The 18160-nt window shown below is 53.3% G+C and overlaps 2 protein-coding genes across 2 annotated transcripts; both read right to left on the bottom strand.

Annotated features, from left to right (window-relative positions):
- Positions 1 to 543: 543 nt before the first annotated feature.
- DCTN3 (dynactin subunit 3) lies at positions 544 to 7528 on the bottom strand. The gene is made up of 7 exons (XM_004047961.5): positions 7366 to 7528; positions 5673 to 5757; positions 4882 to 4968; positions 3024 to 3107; positions 1707 to 1765; positions 1040 to 1099; positions 544 to 869 (listed from the first exon to the last, which is right to left on the bottom strand). The coding sequence occupies exons 1-7, from the start codon at positions 7459 to 7461 to the stop codon at positions 780 to 782; spliced, it is 561 nt and encodes a 186-aa protein (XP_004048009.3). The 5' UTR covers positions 7462 to 7528; the 3' UTR covers positions 544 to 779.
- A 672-nt stretch (positions 7529 to 8200) lies between these two features.
- Positions 8201 to 16220, bottom strand: ARID3C (AT-rich interaction domain 3C). The gene is made up of 6 exons (XM_055351640.2): positions 15951 to 16220; positions 14700 to 15089; positions 12751 to 12823; positions 10850 to 11033; positions 10413 to 10702; positions 8201 to 9526 (listed from the first exon to the last, which is right to left on the bottom strand). Exons 2-6 carry the CDS (start codon positions 15015 to 15017, stop codon positions 9288 to 9290), a joined length of 1104 nt encoding a protein of 367 aa, XP_055207615.1. The 5' UTR covers positions 15018 to 15089; positions 15951 to 16220; the 3' UTR covers positions 8201 to 9287.
- Positions 16221 to 18160: the final 1940 nt, after the last annotated feature.

The following is an 18160-nucleotide window of genomic DNA, read 5'->3' as shown; positions in this document are numbered from 1 at the left end:
TGGACTACAGTGCCAATCTGTTTCTCAACATGCTTGCCCCAGCGCCCCTACTTCCCAACTTCCCCTCCCCAGGACCAAAACTTCCTGCATCCAAACCTCTTAGGCTGCCCTTCTCGGCTCGTGGCAGCAGGTAGGCTCCCAAGAGAGAAATTTAAAGGCCTTTGCACATGCTGCTCCCTTGGCTCTGAAAGTCCCTGGATATCACTTCCCAGGTCCCTTCAGTCCCTTTTTTCTTCTGTGTCCACCTGATAGGACTGCCCTTTTCCTTTACTGTCTATCCTGCTAGCCCGTGCAGGGCAAGGATTAGCCCTATCTACTCCCATCATCTGACATTTGGAGGTCTCTTATTGGTAAATTTGGGATAAATGGATACATAAAGGAATATCCTATCCACATAATCAAATGAGAGCCTTCATCTTGAGAGCTCTACACCTGCCAGAAAGCCAGACCAGGATGAGTTTAGTTCCCAGTCAAACGATTAGGCAGGCTGACACCTCTACCCCCCTACCACCTCCATCCTAGACCAAGAAGCCAGCACACTCCTCCAGTCATCTCTATGGTTTATTGTCACTGAAATAAGAACACTGATTGTGGGGAGGGTGGGTGTTGCAAATTGCAAACCTCAGGTAACCTGACCTCCAACTTTAGAGCCCAGAGTACAGAGAGGTGGGCCTTGAAGCCAATAAATACAAAACTTCCTCTGCCTTGTAACAAAGGCAGGTTGGCATAGGGCCCTGGAGTCTGACTGCCCAGGCCCACTTTGGGATGGGGAGCAGCTATCACTCCTCTGCTGGCTTCACTTGCGTGGCGGCCTCTAGCTGGTAAAGTAGCTCATCCCACTGCACGAATTGCTTGGAGAGAAGCAGTGTCTGGTTGTAGGTCAAGGTGAGAATAGGAATCTGAGTGAGGAAGTTCATGGAAAGTGGGGAACAGGCAAACATAGGTGGGTAGGATAGCATGAGAGAGAGCTAGAGGTGGAACAAAAGGACAGGGCTTAGGGACAACACCCATTAGGGTCCTAGTTGAGCAGAAAGGATACAGTCTTGTTGTATTCCTCCAGGAGAGCCTTGGACTCCTCAGTGATCTCCACACACTGGTCCTGTAGGGCCAAAGTGTAGCACAGAAAGGAACTGAGCAAAGCCCACATCTTCCACTAAACTTCCTGCCTCGTCACGGACTCCCACTCCCATGGAGCCTAAAAAAGATGACACTTAACCCCAAAGCCAAAGGAGCAAATGGCTATGGGAGCACTTTCAGGCTCCAGGATGGGTGCCCTAACAGCAGTCCAAAGACTGATGGAAAAGGGAGTGGCCATACATTAAGTAAACATTCCCCCTAGTGTATGTCTCTTCTTCTGTCCTTATTTCTGAACTCTCTTTGAACTTTACACTAGGGCCTGGGAATAGTGAAAAAAGAGCCCCTCTACCCACAGTCAATGACATACCATCCCCAGGAATTCTTGGGTACCTCCCAGCCTCAACCTTATGATGTCCCAATAGAGTCCTGCTCTGGAAGCAGAAAGTTTGTACATGAACCTAGGCAAGTCCCTTTACCTCCCTGGGGCATATGCAAGATAAAGGATAAACCCCAAAGTTTCTGCTGAGGTTACAACAGAAAGGCCTGAAGCTGCTTCCCCAGGTGGCATGAGTTGGGATGAGGTGCTGCACCACCTCCATCTTCGCTTCTAGTCATCTCCCCTCCCATACCTGCTGCTGAATGTGGATCTGGGCCAAGCGCTGCAGGCGGGCAGCATGCTCAGGAACAGCTGTAAAACACAACGCACACTGCTGGATGATGCTTGTGCCCTCCCCCGGGACTGCTCAATGGTCTATTAGGTCTTTGGCAGGATTAGAGTATTGAGTGGAGAAGCTAAACAAACGCCAGACTTCATCGACCGCTGCAGCTGGAGGTGGCAGTGGGGCTCCCTGCCCACTCCAGTCTTACTCCAGGACCCATAAGGGAGGGGAAGATACATGTCCCGAGGAGAAGACAAAACCTTGGGGTTCCCAGTGTTGCTCCCTACCCCCACCCCAGTGCTATAAGCAGGACCAGGTAAAGAGAGCTTTGGCTATTATAGGACCTGTCCCTTTGCTCTCAGCCCAGCGGGGGCAGATCTGCCTGGCCTAGGGAACAGGGAGTCTGAAGATGGATGCCAGGTCCCTAAGCTGGAATCCAACAAGCCAAGGCTTGGCCACCATGCTGGGCTCAAAGCTTAAGGCTGTCAGATACTCAGCGGGCAGCTGATCAGAGGTAGGGAGGGGGAGCTGGGAAAAATACCTCCAGAGACAGACAAGATGGATATCTGGATTCAATTAAAGCCACTATCTGCTTGTCAAAGTCCAGGCCCAGGGACTGCTCTCAGCAGTGCAGCAGAAAGAATTCACATACATTCATGGACCTGGCAGAGACTCTGATAGTAAAATCTGGGTTCTGCAGCACCTTGAAGAAGAGATGCTTGGGGGTAGGTAGAAGGCAGAAGGAATCCCCAGAGCTGGGGACTGCTAGAGCTTAGGCTAGTGTTCTCAGGCCCAAATTGCCTGAGGTCCTAAAACTGGGCTCTCTGTCCTGGTAATTTTAATTGGTGGATGTGGCAAGTACCTCAGGGTGAGGATAAAGATAAGGAACAGGCCAGGCACAGTAGCTCACGCCTGTAATCCCAGCACTCTGGGAGGCCGAGGCAGGTGGATCACATGGGGCCAGGAGTTTGAGACCAGCCTGGACAACATGGTGAAACCCCGTCTCTACTAAAAATAGCCAGGTGTGGCGGCACACACCTGTAATCCTAGCTACTTGGGAGGTGAGGTGGGAAGTTTGTTTGAACCAGGAGGCAGCGGTTGCAGTGAGTCAAGATCATGCCACTGCACTCCAGCCTGGGTGACAGAGTACGACTCTGTCCAAAAAAAAAAAAAGATAAGGAACAGACCCAACCCGAATCCACACAACCTGAAACACAGGAAAGTCTTGCCCATCCACCCACCTACCTCCCCAACCAGAGTAGTGAAGCTATAACCCCAGAGAGATACCTTTGATGTGAGCACTGTCCAGCATGGGCACCAAGGCATTCACCTGCTCCAGGAGTGCAACCTGGGAAAGGATAAACTGCTCCTCTAAAGCAAAAAGGGACAAGATAGTTGCAGTGAAGCAAACTTGCGCATTGCTACTCAGCCCATGTAAGGGCCTGAGGACCTGGCAAGGGAGATGGCTAGGTCCTAGAGCTTTGGACAGTGACTCTGTCCACTGCCCCCTTCTCTAGGTGCACATTTCCATCCTGCCCCCAACTCTCCTGGATGCCTCAAGTCTGACCCATCTGAGCCTAACGAGCCTCTCACATTTCTCCAAATCCCACCTTTCTCCAAGGTTTAACTTCAAGACCTCTTCTTCTAGCCTCCTATCAACAAACTTAGGGAGCACCTCCTAGGCCACAAAATACAAAATACTTCAGACTTGGATCCCCACACCCAAGGGTCCCCAGGAAGATCTAAAAGAGGAGATATGTGGCAGACTACGCCAGGCAGGTTCTGCTCAGTGGCTCTCAGAGGCATAGACAATTATATGCTGGAGGAGAGCTGGGACAGTAATGGAAGAGTCCAGTGAGGAGAGCAGGATCTGGGCTAGGCCCTGTATGCACACGGGATTTCAATGCACTGAAATCCATAGAGTGGGAAGGGTATTCAAGAGAGAGGACTGTTACGTGCAAATGCTTAGAGGCAGGAATGCCTGTCAATTAGTAGAGGAGAAAGAATTCAATTAGCTGAACTGGAGTAGGGAGAGCACAGGAAACAGAGTTGGATGGGAGGGTAGACCCAGCCGACTGAAAGGCTTTGAATGGCAGACTATGGAATTAGGACTTTATCCTAGCAAGGCAGGAGACACTGAGGTTCCAAAGTAGGCAAAGTGACATGTTGGGAACATGTTTTTGTGAGGGTGAGACTGAACCACATGCAGGAAGGGAAAGATTAGGGTCAAGAGTATGATTTAGGAGACTGTGCAACCATTCATATGCAAGTGGATGCACAATTCCTGAGGCAGTGCCACAGGGAGGGATGGAGAGGCTGGACTCAAGAGTCAGTCAGGAGAATATCTAAACTTGGTGCTTGAGCGATGGCAATTGATCAAGAGCCCTTTGGGAACTCTGACAGCCCTTTTAGCAGGAGTGGCCCATCCTTACCCAGTCCTCAGTGCTGCATTGCACTGATCAGTCTCCTGGGAGACTGATCTCCCATCTGGGTTATAAGCTCAGGTCCGTGAAGCAGGGACCCTGTCTCCCCTAGGTCTGGCTGTGCCCATGAGGGCAGGGACTTTCTGGTTCACCACTGTATGCTTCCTCACCTAGGAAAGAACCTGGATCAGAGTAGATGATCATTATACATCTTTTGGATGAATAATGAAGCTCAAAAAACCCTAGCTTATAGAATGGCTGACTGATTAGCAGACATTGCCAAGGCAATAGTTCCTGCCTAGAACTCTGACACTGCAGAGCTTTTTCACATGAAAGAAAGATGTTGAAACTCATGCCAATACTCTCTCTTTTCTTTAATGGCAATGCTCTCTGCCCCTACCCTTTCCTAGAAGCTCCTCTGTCTAGTGAGCAGAAGTGAGGAAGGTTCTGAAGGAAAATCCAAGAGGCAAACTATTGATAGAACACTGGACTAGCTCCCACTGTGGCTGGCACCATGGCCTGCAGCTGGCGCAGAGGTATACTGTACTCAATGTCTACTAGAGGATCCATAGGATCCTCAACCCAGAACCAGGCCACAATTCCAGAGAGCAGCATCCAGAGCTTGTATCCATCAGAAGACTGGATGGGGAGGCCATCTCTGTGCTTAACCTCCCCGACGACCCACATCCTCAGATGCACGTACACATGTAGTCCAGCATTACCTGCTAGGATGAATTGCAGCTTAGAGGCATCAGGTATGGCAATGCGGTCGATGTACTCAGGATCCAGGTACTTGATCAGATCTTCAACTAGAAAAGTAGCAAGATGGAAAATGGAATAGGGTTGGGCAGTAGAGCTCTGCCTTATGAAGGATGTTTGACAAGTGGTCAGCCTTGAGGAGAGCCTTCAATGAGGAGCTGATACCCAACAGTGCCACATGAGCAGGGCTCCACCAGGCTCCCTATCCCCACTTCCCTATCTCTCCACTCTCTTCTCTTGAAGTATCTTCTGACATCAAGCTTCAGAGCTGAAAACACAATTGCTACCACCACTCTGGGCCCTTAGCATTCTCACTGACCTATCCTCACCAAGGGTAGAAGGCCTCTTTTCTCCTAGATGTCACCGAGACAAGCCAGAGCTTTGTCTAATTTCTAGTTACTAAGCAGGTTACTAGCTCTGACATAACCAGGCTCTCAGTGTCTAATTTGTTTCCTGCCCCTTAACCTTGCCTGGGAAATCCCATACCCTTTTTGCCCTCCTTCACCAAGAGAAGCTTTCAGGTAGAGCTCTTATTTCATAACTTAGGACACTGTCATGGGCTTGAGGTTTAGCCACAAGGTAGAAAAACACACCACAATTTACCAATTGAATTGGGTGCCGGTAAATGTCCTCATAATCTTTCTATCCCCAAAGGGCTATTCCAGTGACCTAATGAACTGAAGGGCTAGGGCCAGGTACCAGGAAGCTGAGGGGTGAGATGTCGGGCAGGCAGACACATCATGGAAGCACTTACTCTTTTTGTAGAGAATCTTCACCCTCTCCCTCTTGCTGGAAATGTTCCCCAAAGCCACCTGCACCTTGACCAGGCCGTCAGCCACCTGTAAGGGAAGTGGTGGTTAATTCCAAGATATACTACCTAGCTCAAGGCTTGGAAAAGTTAAAGAACCCTCATTCTCCCAGACTCTCAAACCTGAATCCCAGTAATCTAGGTTGGCCTCCCTTCTCTAATATTAAAGGAGATGCAGCCCCACCTTCCAGGAATCCTTAAAGTGGAGAGAGAGAATCATGTACTCCTTGGGGAGTTTCAAGTCTGATGGGGAAGATAATGAACTATTTTAGAGTCTATGGAATATAGAGTATACACAATATATTTTCTGGTTCCTAAGTCCTTGGTTTGGGCATGAGAAATGCAAGCATCCTCATTCAAGCCTTCATGACCTCTAGATTGGCTGGCCTACCTCTAGCCCTATCCCCTCCACATCAAATTTAGTGTGGGAGATGGAAGAGTCCAAACAACTGGGATCCCAATGATGGTGCAATCACTGAATTAGGGAATACAGAAGAGAATCAGGTTAGGGGAGAGAAAGAGTACAGTTAAGAGCATACAGATTGAGTTTGAGATGACTATTGGATATCCAAGTGGAAAAGTCCAGTAGACAACTAGACATAAAAGTCTGGTTCTCAGAACAGAAATCTGGACCAGAGATATACATTTGAGACATATTGACATGTAAATAGTAATTGACACCATGGAAGCGAGTGAGCCTACCTAAAGTTTAGGGGTAGAATGTAAAGAATCCCAATATTAAAGGGTCAAATGGAGGAGGAGACTAAGGAAGTGACTGCACTCACCCAGTTTTTAGGGTAGAGGATGAGGAATGCCAGAGGGGAGGCAAATAACACTGAGAAGCGGCCATAAGAGGTAGAAGGAAAACCAGGAGGGTCAGCGTCATAGATCCCAAAGGAAGAGAATGTTTGAGAAGTTAATTCTGAAATGGGAGCACAGTCTGCTAGTGACAACTAATTCCTCATTTAGTGTACAAACAGACATCATTACCTTGGACGCACTTAGCTCCAGGACATGCCTGACACGCCATCAGAAGTTCTTCAATAAAAGGTCTTCCCATAGTAGAAAGGGGAGGAGAGGGCACCTGAGCTTCGTAGTTGTCAAAATTCTGTCACTGGTATAAAGCAGTGCTAGTCCACATCTGAATACCCAGTACCCAGTCTCTTCCCTTCCTAATCCTGGTCCTTTCAGACCTCACTTCTCACCCTTTGGCGTTTTCCTTATCCACCTCTGCTCTGCCTCCCCAGGGGTCCCATGGACCTCTTCCTGCACAATTCATTTAGCAATTAATTATGCAGGGCTCTATGACGGGCCTTCCTATCGTGGACTTCAGCTCTTATTGAAACTCTCATTAGTCATCTTCTCGTGTCAGTTCTCCCCAACTATAGCTCGCGAGGGCAAGGGTGGAGTCTCAGCTACAGTAGGTACTGAGCCCACTCTCAGGCTGGCTTAACCACCCGCAGAGCCCCCTATGACAGTGGACCCCGATGATCCAATCAGCTCTGGGAGGTCCCGGACCTTTGTTATTTCAAAGGCCGGGCTGCGGAGAACAGGACTGGAGCGGTTGCATCCCGAGGGCCAGGACAGTGGACCGCTCTTGCTCTGCTCCAGAAAGGGACTACCGGACCAGACTACTCACCTTCCGCGAGCCGCGCGCCCCGCCCGGCCCGTACACCCAGCGCTCCAGCTCTTCCACTCGGGCCTGTAGCCGCTGCAAGTCAGTCAGACCCGCCATCGCTACTACCGACCCACCTCGGCCAGGAAACAGCCAGAGGGCGGGACGTCCGTCCAAATAAGAAGGCTAGCCAATCCGAGTGCACGAGCGGCCCTTTATGCAGGAAGTGACGCCATGATTCAGCCCTTCAGTGCCGGAAGTTACTCCTCGGAGCTGTCAAAAGCTGATTACCTTGGCAACGGCTCTGTCCCATCCCTCCCCTGGCTTCCAGTGCCTGGTTGTCAAGATAACCTTTGCTTTTCGGGTACCAAAGAGCTTTCCCCACGCCACTCCCTGAGTTTGCACGTGTTCCAGGATAGGTCCATTCCCATAGATACATCATTAGGAGGCTCCGTGAGTTACCATAAACTTTTGGAGTCTTCTAAGATTCAGTTGATTAAGTAACTTGCCCAAGGCCACCCAGCACTATAGGGACAGAAATAGGACTTGAACTCAGGCTGTCTGATTCAAGAGACGGAGCTCTTCTATTCTCACGAAACTTTGCTATTCTGCCTTAACCTCTGAAAGCCCCTGGTCCAAGGCAGCCTATGTTCCACATCATTCCTCCCCACCTCCCATACCCAAACAAGAAAGGAGGCATCAGAGAGGGAGGGATCGCAGCTTTATTGTCTAGATGTGACCTGAGGGATGTCTCTTTCACAGTACCCCAACCCAACCTTTCAGTTGGCTCCTGAAGAGAAGCAGGGCTGACTCAAAAGGGTAGGGTCCTAGAGATGACATTGACAGAGGGAACACATGAGGAGATGATGGGGTTACTGGAGGAAGAACCCTTTGGTAGATGCTGCTGGAATTGGCCAGGGAGGAGGTGCCCTCCCTTTACAATGAGGTAGGTGTAACATCAAAAGAAACTTTGGTTTTAAATCCACATGGCATGGGAGGTGTGGTCCCCTCCCAGGGCTGGGTCCCAGAGTGGGCAGCCAGAAAGAATCAAAGCAGGCGGTCTCCTCCCCCCTCAGCAATGGGGCTGGGACTCTTAGTTTCAAGTAGGACCTCTCAGGGCAAGGTGCTGGAAGGGGGCCCTGTGGAGGGTGAGGGTGCAGGGTTGGTTGGACCCTGGGAAGCTGGCACAGGCTGGCGGCGGGCAAAGAGGACACCTGGCAAAGGGGTGAGGAGATGGTAGAGGGCAAAAACAAGCAGGAGGGGGTAGGGTATGGAAACAGAAGAGGGGAACAAAAGTAAGTGTTCTGGTTGCTAGAAAACTACACACGTACCCCTGCCACAAACCAATGAGGACAAGCTCCTTGGGTCAGTAAGAGACTCCATTGCTAATGTAGATACCTCAAACAGGTAAACAAGGAATATTTATGCTGATACATAGGCCCAAGACAAGGCAGACATCCCCTGGTACTCATGCCAGAGAGGTCATGCCTTGGATCCCATGCCATGTAGACACCCCCTTTAACCCATGCCAGTCTAGCAATCCCCTGAACCCCATGTTACCCATGCAAGTTTAGATATCCCTGAACTTCATGCTAGTAGAGGAAGTCTAAAATCCCCATGCCAGCCTAAATACCCCTGACCCCATGCCAGTGTAGACAGCCTGCAGTACCCATACCAGTGTAGACCACCCCGTTGATCTCTAGGGCCATGTTGATACTGCTGATGCCACTGCCTGCCAGATTAAGAGGCCCATCCAGCCGCTCTTCTGTCCAGGAGGGGGCAGAGGAATCACATTTTGGAGAATCAGACTTCAGACTTATTAATAGAATTTCCCCCCTCCATCCCCGTAGACAGCCCCCATTCCACTTCAGCCCCACACCTATACTCACACAGTTGTCTATAGAGGAATCTGTCTGCCCTGTCTCTAACACCTATCAGGTGATGGGTCAATCCTCCCTCAGTGTACAGTCCCGAAGCCCCCTCACAACAAGCCCCTCCTCACCCCTCAGGGGAACCTTGCCACGGGGCAGGAAACTGGGGGGCATGCCAGGTCGAGGTGGGTCCATAGGCCCCATCAGAACAGCTCTCTTCTCTGGGGGCTCCTCTGGTGCCAATTTTTCCCGTGTAGGTCCCAGTGCCAGGCCCACAGGCAGTGCCAGGCGAGGGGTTGGAATTCCACTCTCCTCTAGAAGAACAGGTTATTCAGCTCCCCTGGCCAAACCAACCCACCTCTGCATTGGTTCTCCCCCAGGCCTGGGACCAAAAGAGGTAACTCAAGCTCATGTACCAATCTCTCATCCTTCATTCGATCTATCTTCCCATCCAGAGCCTCAGCCTGGAAGCGCTGAAGCTTTTCTCTAGAGCCCAAAGGATCAAGGTACATGTGTAGACAATTTGGGGGATTGTTTTTGGCTGTTGGTTCTTAAATAATCCAGGTCACAAGAGGCACAAAGTATATGCAAATAGGAGCACTGGGTGGACATGTGTGGAATGGAGTTGCTGTGATTAAAGGACCTTTTCCTGGCCGGGCGCGGTGGCTCAGCCTGTAATCCCAGCACTTTGGGAGGCGGAGGAGGGCGGATCACGTGGTCAGGAGATCGAGACCATCCTGGCTAACACGGTGAAACCCCGTCTCTACTAAAAATACAAAAATTAGCCGGGCATGGTGGCGGGCGCCTGTAGTCCCAGCTACTCGGGAGGCTGAGGCAGGAGAATCGCTTGAACCCGGGAGGCGGAGGTTGCCGTGAGCTGAGATCGCTCCACTGCACTCCAGCCTGGGCGACGGAACGAGACTCCATCTCACAAAAAAGAAAAGAAAAAAAAAAAAGGACCTTTTCCTGAACTTCAGCCCCTACACTTCAGTAACCCGTACCCCAGAGCTCTCATTTGGCCGCAAACCTCAGGACCCCTAAACCTTAGTGACCCCCAAACCTCAGAAGCCCGTCAGACCTTACTGCTCCCATACCTCAATGCCTCCCCAGACCTCAGTCCTCACATTTTAATGGTTGCTATATCTTAGCGCCCATCTAAACCTCAGAGACCCTGAAACCTCCACCATTCTCCCCTCGCACCTTTCTTAATAGGGCTTGGACTCAGCTGAGCGCATGCATGCGCTGGCAGGCCGGAGGCGGAACCCTGGGCTGGGCCAGGGCTGGACTGGGTCGCCGGAGGGGCGGGGCCGGGACCCAAAGCTGGGTCCTGAGCGCCCCGAGGGGGCGGCCCTGCCAAGCCGAAGAGCGGAGTAGCCGGGTAAGCCTGGCGACGGCCCTCGCGCCGATTGCTGTCTATGGCGGCCTGGAGCTCCCCTGGGGAGCTGAGCGCTCGAGTCTCGCACTCGTACGGGTACAGGTACTTCATGTACCTAGGGGCGGACAGCGGGCGGTGAGTGTATGGGAGGCTGGACCCAGCTGGTCAAGTCCCCCAGCCGGACGCCAGCCCGGGTACCCTCTCCGCCCCGCCCCAGCCCGACCCCGTGCCCCTTCCCTTCCGCTCGCGCCCCTGGCCTCACTGGGTGCGTAGAGTGAAGGCGGCTGAGGTGATGGTGGTGGGTAGGCTGAGGCCGCGCGTGACTTCCCGCCACACTTTGCGGTTGATGACTTCCACCAGGCCGCCCTTAGCGGTCACCAGGCGAAACAGAGCGTACAGGTCGAGCACCTGCTTCGCCATGATGGGCACGCGGTTCACTGGCGTCCCTGGTGGGGAGCGGGCTGCCGTCAGGACACTGAGACGAAGACCCTGTCTGCAGCATCCCCAGGGACCGATACAGGACGGGAGCCCCGGGGAGGGCGGGAAAGAGGGAGACTTGGGCGGAGCCCACAGAACCCCAGGGTCTCTGTTTTAGCAGGAAGGACAGGAGGCTAGAACAGGGGTGGGCAAAGTTCTGTAAAAGGCCAGATGGCTAAATGGTCTCTGTCACAACTACTCAACGCTGTCATTGTAGCCTAAAGGCGGCCATAGAGAATACCTGAAGGAATGGATGCGGCTGTGTTCCAATAATATAGACTCTGAAATTCGAATTTCACCAGTCTGGAGATGTTATTCATCTTTAAATTTTGTCCCCCAACTATTTAAACAAGTAAAAACCATTCTTATCTTGCAGGCAGCTGGGTTTGGCCTGCAAACTTTAGTTTGCTGTCCCCTGGGGTAGACCGCAGGAAGGACTTTCGGACAGTGCTGAAGAGCCGGCCTCCCCTAAGCAGCAGCCCCCGGGTGGCTGCCCAAGGCTGGGGGATGACGGGCGGGAAAAGAATCAACTCCCGCCTCGGCCCGCCGACTCCGCAGCCCGCGCCGCCTCCGCCGGCCGGTCCTGACAAAGGGGCCTGTCTGCGCTGAGCGATGGGCCCCAGTTAATTCCTTACCGATCCCGTCCCCTTCCGCCGCGCCTTTGGACCCGAACAATTAGCTGCGGCCTGATTAATGGGGGAAAATTATCGGCCCCGCCGGACCCCCTCCCCCTGCAGCTGGAGCGGTGGGAGGCAGGGACCGAAGGGAGGCAGAGCTAGTGGGGAGGGGCGGGCAGGCAATGCTGGGATCGGTTCACACCCGCTACCCCAGTGGAGGGGAGGCCTCGAGGAAGGGCCAGAGAGGGAACACTGGAACCAGAATGGGCCTCCCTGGGAACCAAAAGGACTTAGGGCCCTACTGAGGGTCCCTGAGAAGGTAAGGGACCAGAAAGGGGTGCTGGGGTGAGGGCCGGGAGCGGGAAGTGGGCCAGCAGCTGCACTAAAGGCGGTGGGGGGGCGGGGGGGAACAGTGCAGCCAGTTAATTAGCGGCTTATCAGGCTGCGCTCTGAGTGAGTTAATTAGCTTTGTAGAGAGAGATAATGAGTCAGTGTTCGGTCCCATGAATCTGGGAAAAAGCTGAAGTGATGGACTGCCGCCCACCCTGATGCCCTCCTGGACCCTTCTTGCATTCTCCTCCAGCTCTGACTTTCCTGGAAAGGAATTTCTCCTCCTCCACAGCCTCAACTCACATAGTCCCCAGCCCACCCCTTGGGAAGTCCTTCCTTCAGTCTATTCCTAGTCCTTTCTGCTGTAGAGCACGTGAGGTGTCCCCTGCCTGAATCAAGGGAAAATAGGAAAGACATGGCTGGAGGAAGGACCCTGGACACAGAACCAAGGCATTCTCAGCCCTCTGATTCTGGGACCCTCCCACCCCAGGCCAGGCTCCCATCAGTTCCCCCTCCCACCCTCCCAATTGATCCCAAACTCATTAACCTGCCAGTGGGCTGGCCACTAATTAATCCTGGGGTGGAGGAGGGGGACAGGGTCAGAGGTTAAAGACGCTATCGAGGGCCCAAAGGACAGGTGCTGCCAAGCTCAGGCCTCTGCAGGGAGAACCCAACCGGGTTTCCTCAAACCTGGTAAGGGGGCAATTCCAGGGCCCTTCCCCCACATCATGCCACTCACCCCTCTTTTGCATGAAGCTAAACAGGTCATCCAGAAATTCCTTCCTCTTGGGGTCTGCATCGAGCTCATACAGCTGGGGAAGGATTGGGGTCATTCTACAGCTCTGCTGACCCCCCCTCCCTCCCTTGACCCCAATTCAGGTTGTACCCTGAACAAGGGTCCCTAGCTGAAGGAGTCAGTAGGATCTCAGTGTGGACTATTAGCATTAGGCTCTCTCCGCCTAGAGGCAGGCAGGGGTGCCTTTTTCTAGTACATACAGAGACTGGTACTGGTAGTGGTACCCTGGGCCGTTCAAACCACCCATCTGGGGAGTAAGGGAAGAGAGGAGCAGGATGGAGCTTGGAGGCTCAGCCTGCCCTCTGGGGCTCAGTCTTCCCCCACCCTCATGGGAAATTTAGAGCCCCAGGAAGGAAGCTAGGCTGGGGCTGTATACCAGACTGAGGAGACAAACATATATCTGATGCTCTGATTCATTCATGCAAGGACTTCATGGTGTTCATATCCCTGTATGCCAGGGCTGGGGGTGACTGAAGGGCAGAGATGCTCCTAACCCACCCCTCAGGCAGGGTGATGCTCAGAAGCTCCTGGGTTGACACCCAGGGCCCTTCAGCTCATCTTCTGGTCTGATTTCCTTTCAGAGGCATTTACCCTGCCTACAGACACTGCTGTAGAGGCACTGGCCCTGTACCACCTAGGACCTGTGGGGTCAGAGTTTAAAGGATCCACAGGCCATCTCAACTCTTCCTGGTAATCTGGAGTCCCACCTCCTGCATCAACTCCCGAATACTAGTCAAGAGAACCACCCCTAGAGTCACTGACCCAGAGTAACAGTCCTTGAGTAACACCTATACATAATATTCCATCACTCCATCTCCATAAGAATCCTCGGAGTATAAAACAAACAAAATACCCATGAGTAATAAACCCCAGATCCGCCTTTAGAGTCACATTCCCACAAAAATTGAGCCCTAAGTCTAAGATGTTATTACTTAGATCCAAGTAATAACCCCTAGAATTATACCTAGGAGAAATAGTCTCTAGAGCCACATATCCAGAACAGAGCCCTGAGTAACACTCAGTTTTATACTAATGCCAGAGTACTAGTCACAGATCAACACTTTTGGAATATACCCAGACCAACACCCTACAAGTACCAGAATAGCACACCTGGAGACACAGCCCTGTGTAACACCTTCATAGTGACAGCCTTGAGTAGTGTCCTTAGAATAACACCCAGAAGGGTTCTCCAGGGAGAAAGAATCTCAGATTAAGGCCCTGTGAATGAAGTCTTGTCATTCTGAGTTGCAGAGGAGCCTTTTAGTCATACTGCGGCTGTAGTGGCCATCCCAGGCTGGGAACTATCATCTGTGGAACTCAGGCCAGGGAGATTTGCATGGGGCCGGGGTTAGGGGGGAGGTGACAGGAAAGAAAGGAAAGGTGTATCAGCCTGCCAAGTGAGTGATAACCTCCATTCTGCTTCCAAAGACAGAGGAAGCAACTGGGACACCCCCACTGGTCACTGGAATATGACCTTGTGACTTGATGTGTGAGAAGGTAGGCAGGGTGGTGCTGGCATTGGAATCCCCAGCCCCTAGACTGCCTTCCCTACACCTGGCTGGGCATGGTGGCTCATCCCTGTAATCTCAGCACTTTGGGAAGCTGAGGTGGGAGGATCACTTGAAGTCAAGAGTTCGAGACCAGCCTGGGCAATACAAGAAAACCTTGTCTTTACAAAAGAAATTTAAAAAAATTAGCCAGGCATCTGTCTTTCCCTCCCTGTCACTATCCTCCAATCTTCTCTCTGTCTTTCTATAGGTCTCCGTGTCTCTGTGTCTCTTTTCCTCTTGCAGAGGGTGGTGGGGGTGGGTGGGCTGCTAATCACCTGGCTGTGCTTTTGCCAGAAGAGAGACATAGGGAAGAGGGCCAGACATTGAGGGCATAGGTCCTACCTGCTTGAATTGTTCCTCGTAGGTCCACTCGTGGGGATGGAGTCCAGGGGGCTGGCTAGAAGGCGAGCTGGGGCCCTGGGCCCCTGGACAGCTCTCCTCAGCTGCCTCCTCCTCTGCCCCGGCTTCCTCCCGCTTCTCCTCATCTTCTTCAGCATCTTCCTCTTCCTCAGCCCCAACATTCCCCAAGGCCCCCTCAGGGGCCTGTAGGGTCCGGTGGTCAGGCAGGGGAGGCCGCGGTGGCAGCAGCGGGCATGCAGGGGCCAATGGCCCCACCCCCTGGGCCAGCCGAGCTGCCTGCTGCTTCTGCAGGGCCTCCATGACAGCTTCCAGGCGCAGTCCCCCAGCTGAGGGGGGCCCTGGTACCAGGCGGGACCCGGAGGAAAGGGCCGCCTGTGGGGGAGGGAATTATGGGTCCTGGGCCCTACTGCCCCCAGAGCCCCCCAACACAGGGGGAGGTGGTCATGGATTCAGGGAAGTGCAGGGGTCACAAGGAAAGAGGCAGAAAGATGGCTTTCCCAGAGGTGAACAAATAGACAAATAGACAAATAGACAGGTGAACAGAAACAGGACCAGACTCGGGGAATCAAATGGCCATTGACTGAGGACTGGAAGAGTGAGCAGATCAGAGAGGGTGACAGGGACCAAGAGACATCGGGAAATGGTGAAGGAAGGGAGAGAGAAAGAAAAGGAGAAGGGGGATGTCCGACAGAGACAATGACAGGGAGATGTGAAAATAGAGATGGAACAGGGTGACAAGGAGAGACAGAAGTGGGGTGACACAGAGACTGAGAGGGACCAAGATGGAGAGAGGTAGAGGTATCAGGCAGAGACAGGGTAGACAGACAGAGATGGAGAGAGACAGAATATTGGGTAGAGAGACAGGGAGGGTAAGAGAGGTAGAGGAGCAACAGATAAAAGACCTAAGTGACAGGTAGCTCAGAGACGGACAGAGACAGAGAGACAAAGGCGGAGATAGATAAATAGACAGGGGTTGAGATATAGGGAAAGACCAAGACAGCAGGAAACGGACAGAAGAGAGAGATTAGGAAGAGATAGTTAAATAGAGAGGTACCGACAGAGACAGGGACGGGAAAAACAGCCGGAGAGAGGGGCAGAGGACAGGGACCAAGGAGTCGCGGGGATGGAGGGCGGTGGGGCAGAGCCTGGGACGGGCACGGGACCAGACGGGCAGGAGGCGGCGGAGTCGCGACGCCCCGCTCCCTCGCTCCGGGCGCCCGGGGCCGCACTCACCTGCCTGGCGTGGCCCGCTGCCCCTGGCGTCTCCACGGCGCTGCCTTTGCTCCGCCCGCCTCCCAGGCGGCCCTGGCCTCGGCTGGGTCCCGGCGGTGCGCTCCCGCCGCCCTGTGCTCCTCTGGCGGCTGTGCGCTCACTCGCCGCGCTGCTTGCGGCGGCCGCGGGGGCGGGACCCGAGCGGGGCAGGGCGGGCGGGGCGCATGGGGAGAGGCCCCTGTGGGCTCTGCCGCTCTCAGCTCCCCAACAGGTGTCTCCCACCTTCTTTCCAGCCAGCTTCGGGGGCAGGGGGCGCTGGAGAGCTGCGGGGGAATCGTGCCAAAGTGAGGGCTCTACCGCCACCGGACTCCGGACCAGAGCCCCGCCCAGCCTCACAAGTCGTGCCCCCGACACCCACACTCGGCACTGGGCTTCCACACACAAACAGCCGCATCCACACACCAACACACCTTGTCACAAGTTCAGGCGCACAGCTGCCCAGTCTCACACGTTCCGTGACATGGTCACCACAGTGCCAATGGCCTGGGCACGCTGTGATCAAGAGGGGAATCCCTCTGCAAGATGCTGGGGTGTGCGTGGAGGGTCTGGTCAGAATGGAAGCTTCTCTCTTTGCCTTGAGCACCCCTGCCCTGCCCACGTGCTGTCCCCCACTGCAGGCATGCTGCGGTTTGCACACATGAGTGCACATGGTGGTGGACCCACACCTATGCACTCACACACTCTCAGAGGTCTTTAAGCTGACTGCACACTCACCGCATGCAGATACACAGCCACACACAGTTTTTGTCTCTTTTGACATTCTATTATGGAAATTTTCTTTTCTTTTCTTTTTCTTTCTTTTCTTTTTTTTCTTTTTTGGAGACAGAGTCTCTGTCACCCAGGCTGGAGTGCAGTGGCGCGATCTGGGCTCACTGCAGCCTCCGCCTCCCAGGTTCAAGTGATTCTACTGCCTCAGCCTCCCGAATAGCTGGAATTAGCTGGGATTACAGGCGTCCACCACCAGGCCCGGCTAATTTTTGTCTTTTTAGTAGAGATGGGGTTTCACCATTTTGGCTAGGCTGGTCTCGAACTCCTGACCTCAAGTGATCCGCCCACCCTGGCCACCCAAAGTGCTGGGATTACAGGCATGAGCTACCGTACCCAGCCTGTATTATGAAAATTTTGAAACATAGACGAGTGAATAGTATAATGAACCTCTGGTACTCATCATAGGTTTGTTTCAACAGTGACCGGCACTTCGCCCATGTTCACACACATTCTCCACCTATGTGTGCCTGACTGCCACATCTGTATCTCCAGACCCCCTCAGCCCACTGCTTTGCGCCCTCCCCCTAACTATTCCCAAGACGCTGAAATGCTGTTCCTTATTTGGGGGTTCTGAGTGGCAGGCCTCTCAGAATTTCTGCTCTGAACAGCCTGGACCCCACTCCTCCCGGGAATCCTCATACTTCCTATTTCTTCCTGTGCCCAAGGGGACCACTGACCAAACAGAGGGACACTGTGAGGTGATGCCAAGTGTGTAAGTGAATAGCAGGTGTCTGTAGGGGTGACACCTGGCATAGGTATGAAACTGTGGCACCAGAGACTGTCTTCTGACCTCACACCCCCAGAAGGCAGGAATCCAAACACGACCTTTGTCTCCTCCCTCCTCCCTTGTCCTCTCCCAATCAGTCCACTACTCTCAGCCTCAGCTTGCTCTGGCTCAAACCACCGGCTCTTCTGACCATGGTGGTTCAGACCATGGTGGGTCTGACCATGGTGGGTGCCTCCTCCCTGCTCTCCCTGCCTCCAGCCGCCACCCTTCTCTGCACCCTTCTGTGCCCAGCTTCTACTGCAGCACTAAGTCCTGGTTCTCTATGGCCCATTCCTGGCCACGCTGAGGCTCAGCCCCATTCATTCCTTTGGCTGCCCCAGTGTCCTCCACCTCAGATTTCAGACCTCTGAGCCCATCAGAAACCCCCAGCCTCCAGAAGCTCCAGTGATCCAATCACTGTCGGTACTGATGCCTCCTCCCCCATGGCTTTGTTTGGTGTGAGTATCCTGGGGCAGAGCCAAGCCTCCTCCTCTGCCCAACCCTCCCTGATGCTGGGAGGGGAGAATCAGTGAATGTGCCAGGCAGACAGACATGCCCTGGAAGTCTACTGGAAGACTGGAGAGCAGAGGGTAGCAATCCGCAAAACCCTTGTGCCCTGCTTGCTCCCTTTTCCCCA

This window comes from Gorilla gorilla, chromosome 13, assembly GCF_029281585.2.
Source record: "Gorilla gorilla gorilla isolate KB3781 chromosome 13, NHGRI_mGorGor1-v2.1_pri, whole genome shotgun sequence".
NCBI lineage: Eukaryota > Metazoa > Chordata > Mammalia > Primates > Hominidae > Gorilla > Gorilla gorilla.
The sequence above is the reverse complement of the archived record's forward strand: the minus strand, read 5'-3'. Positions and strand labels throughout refer to the sequence as shown.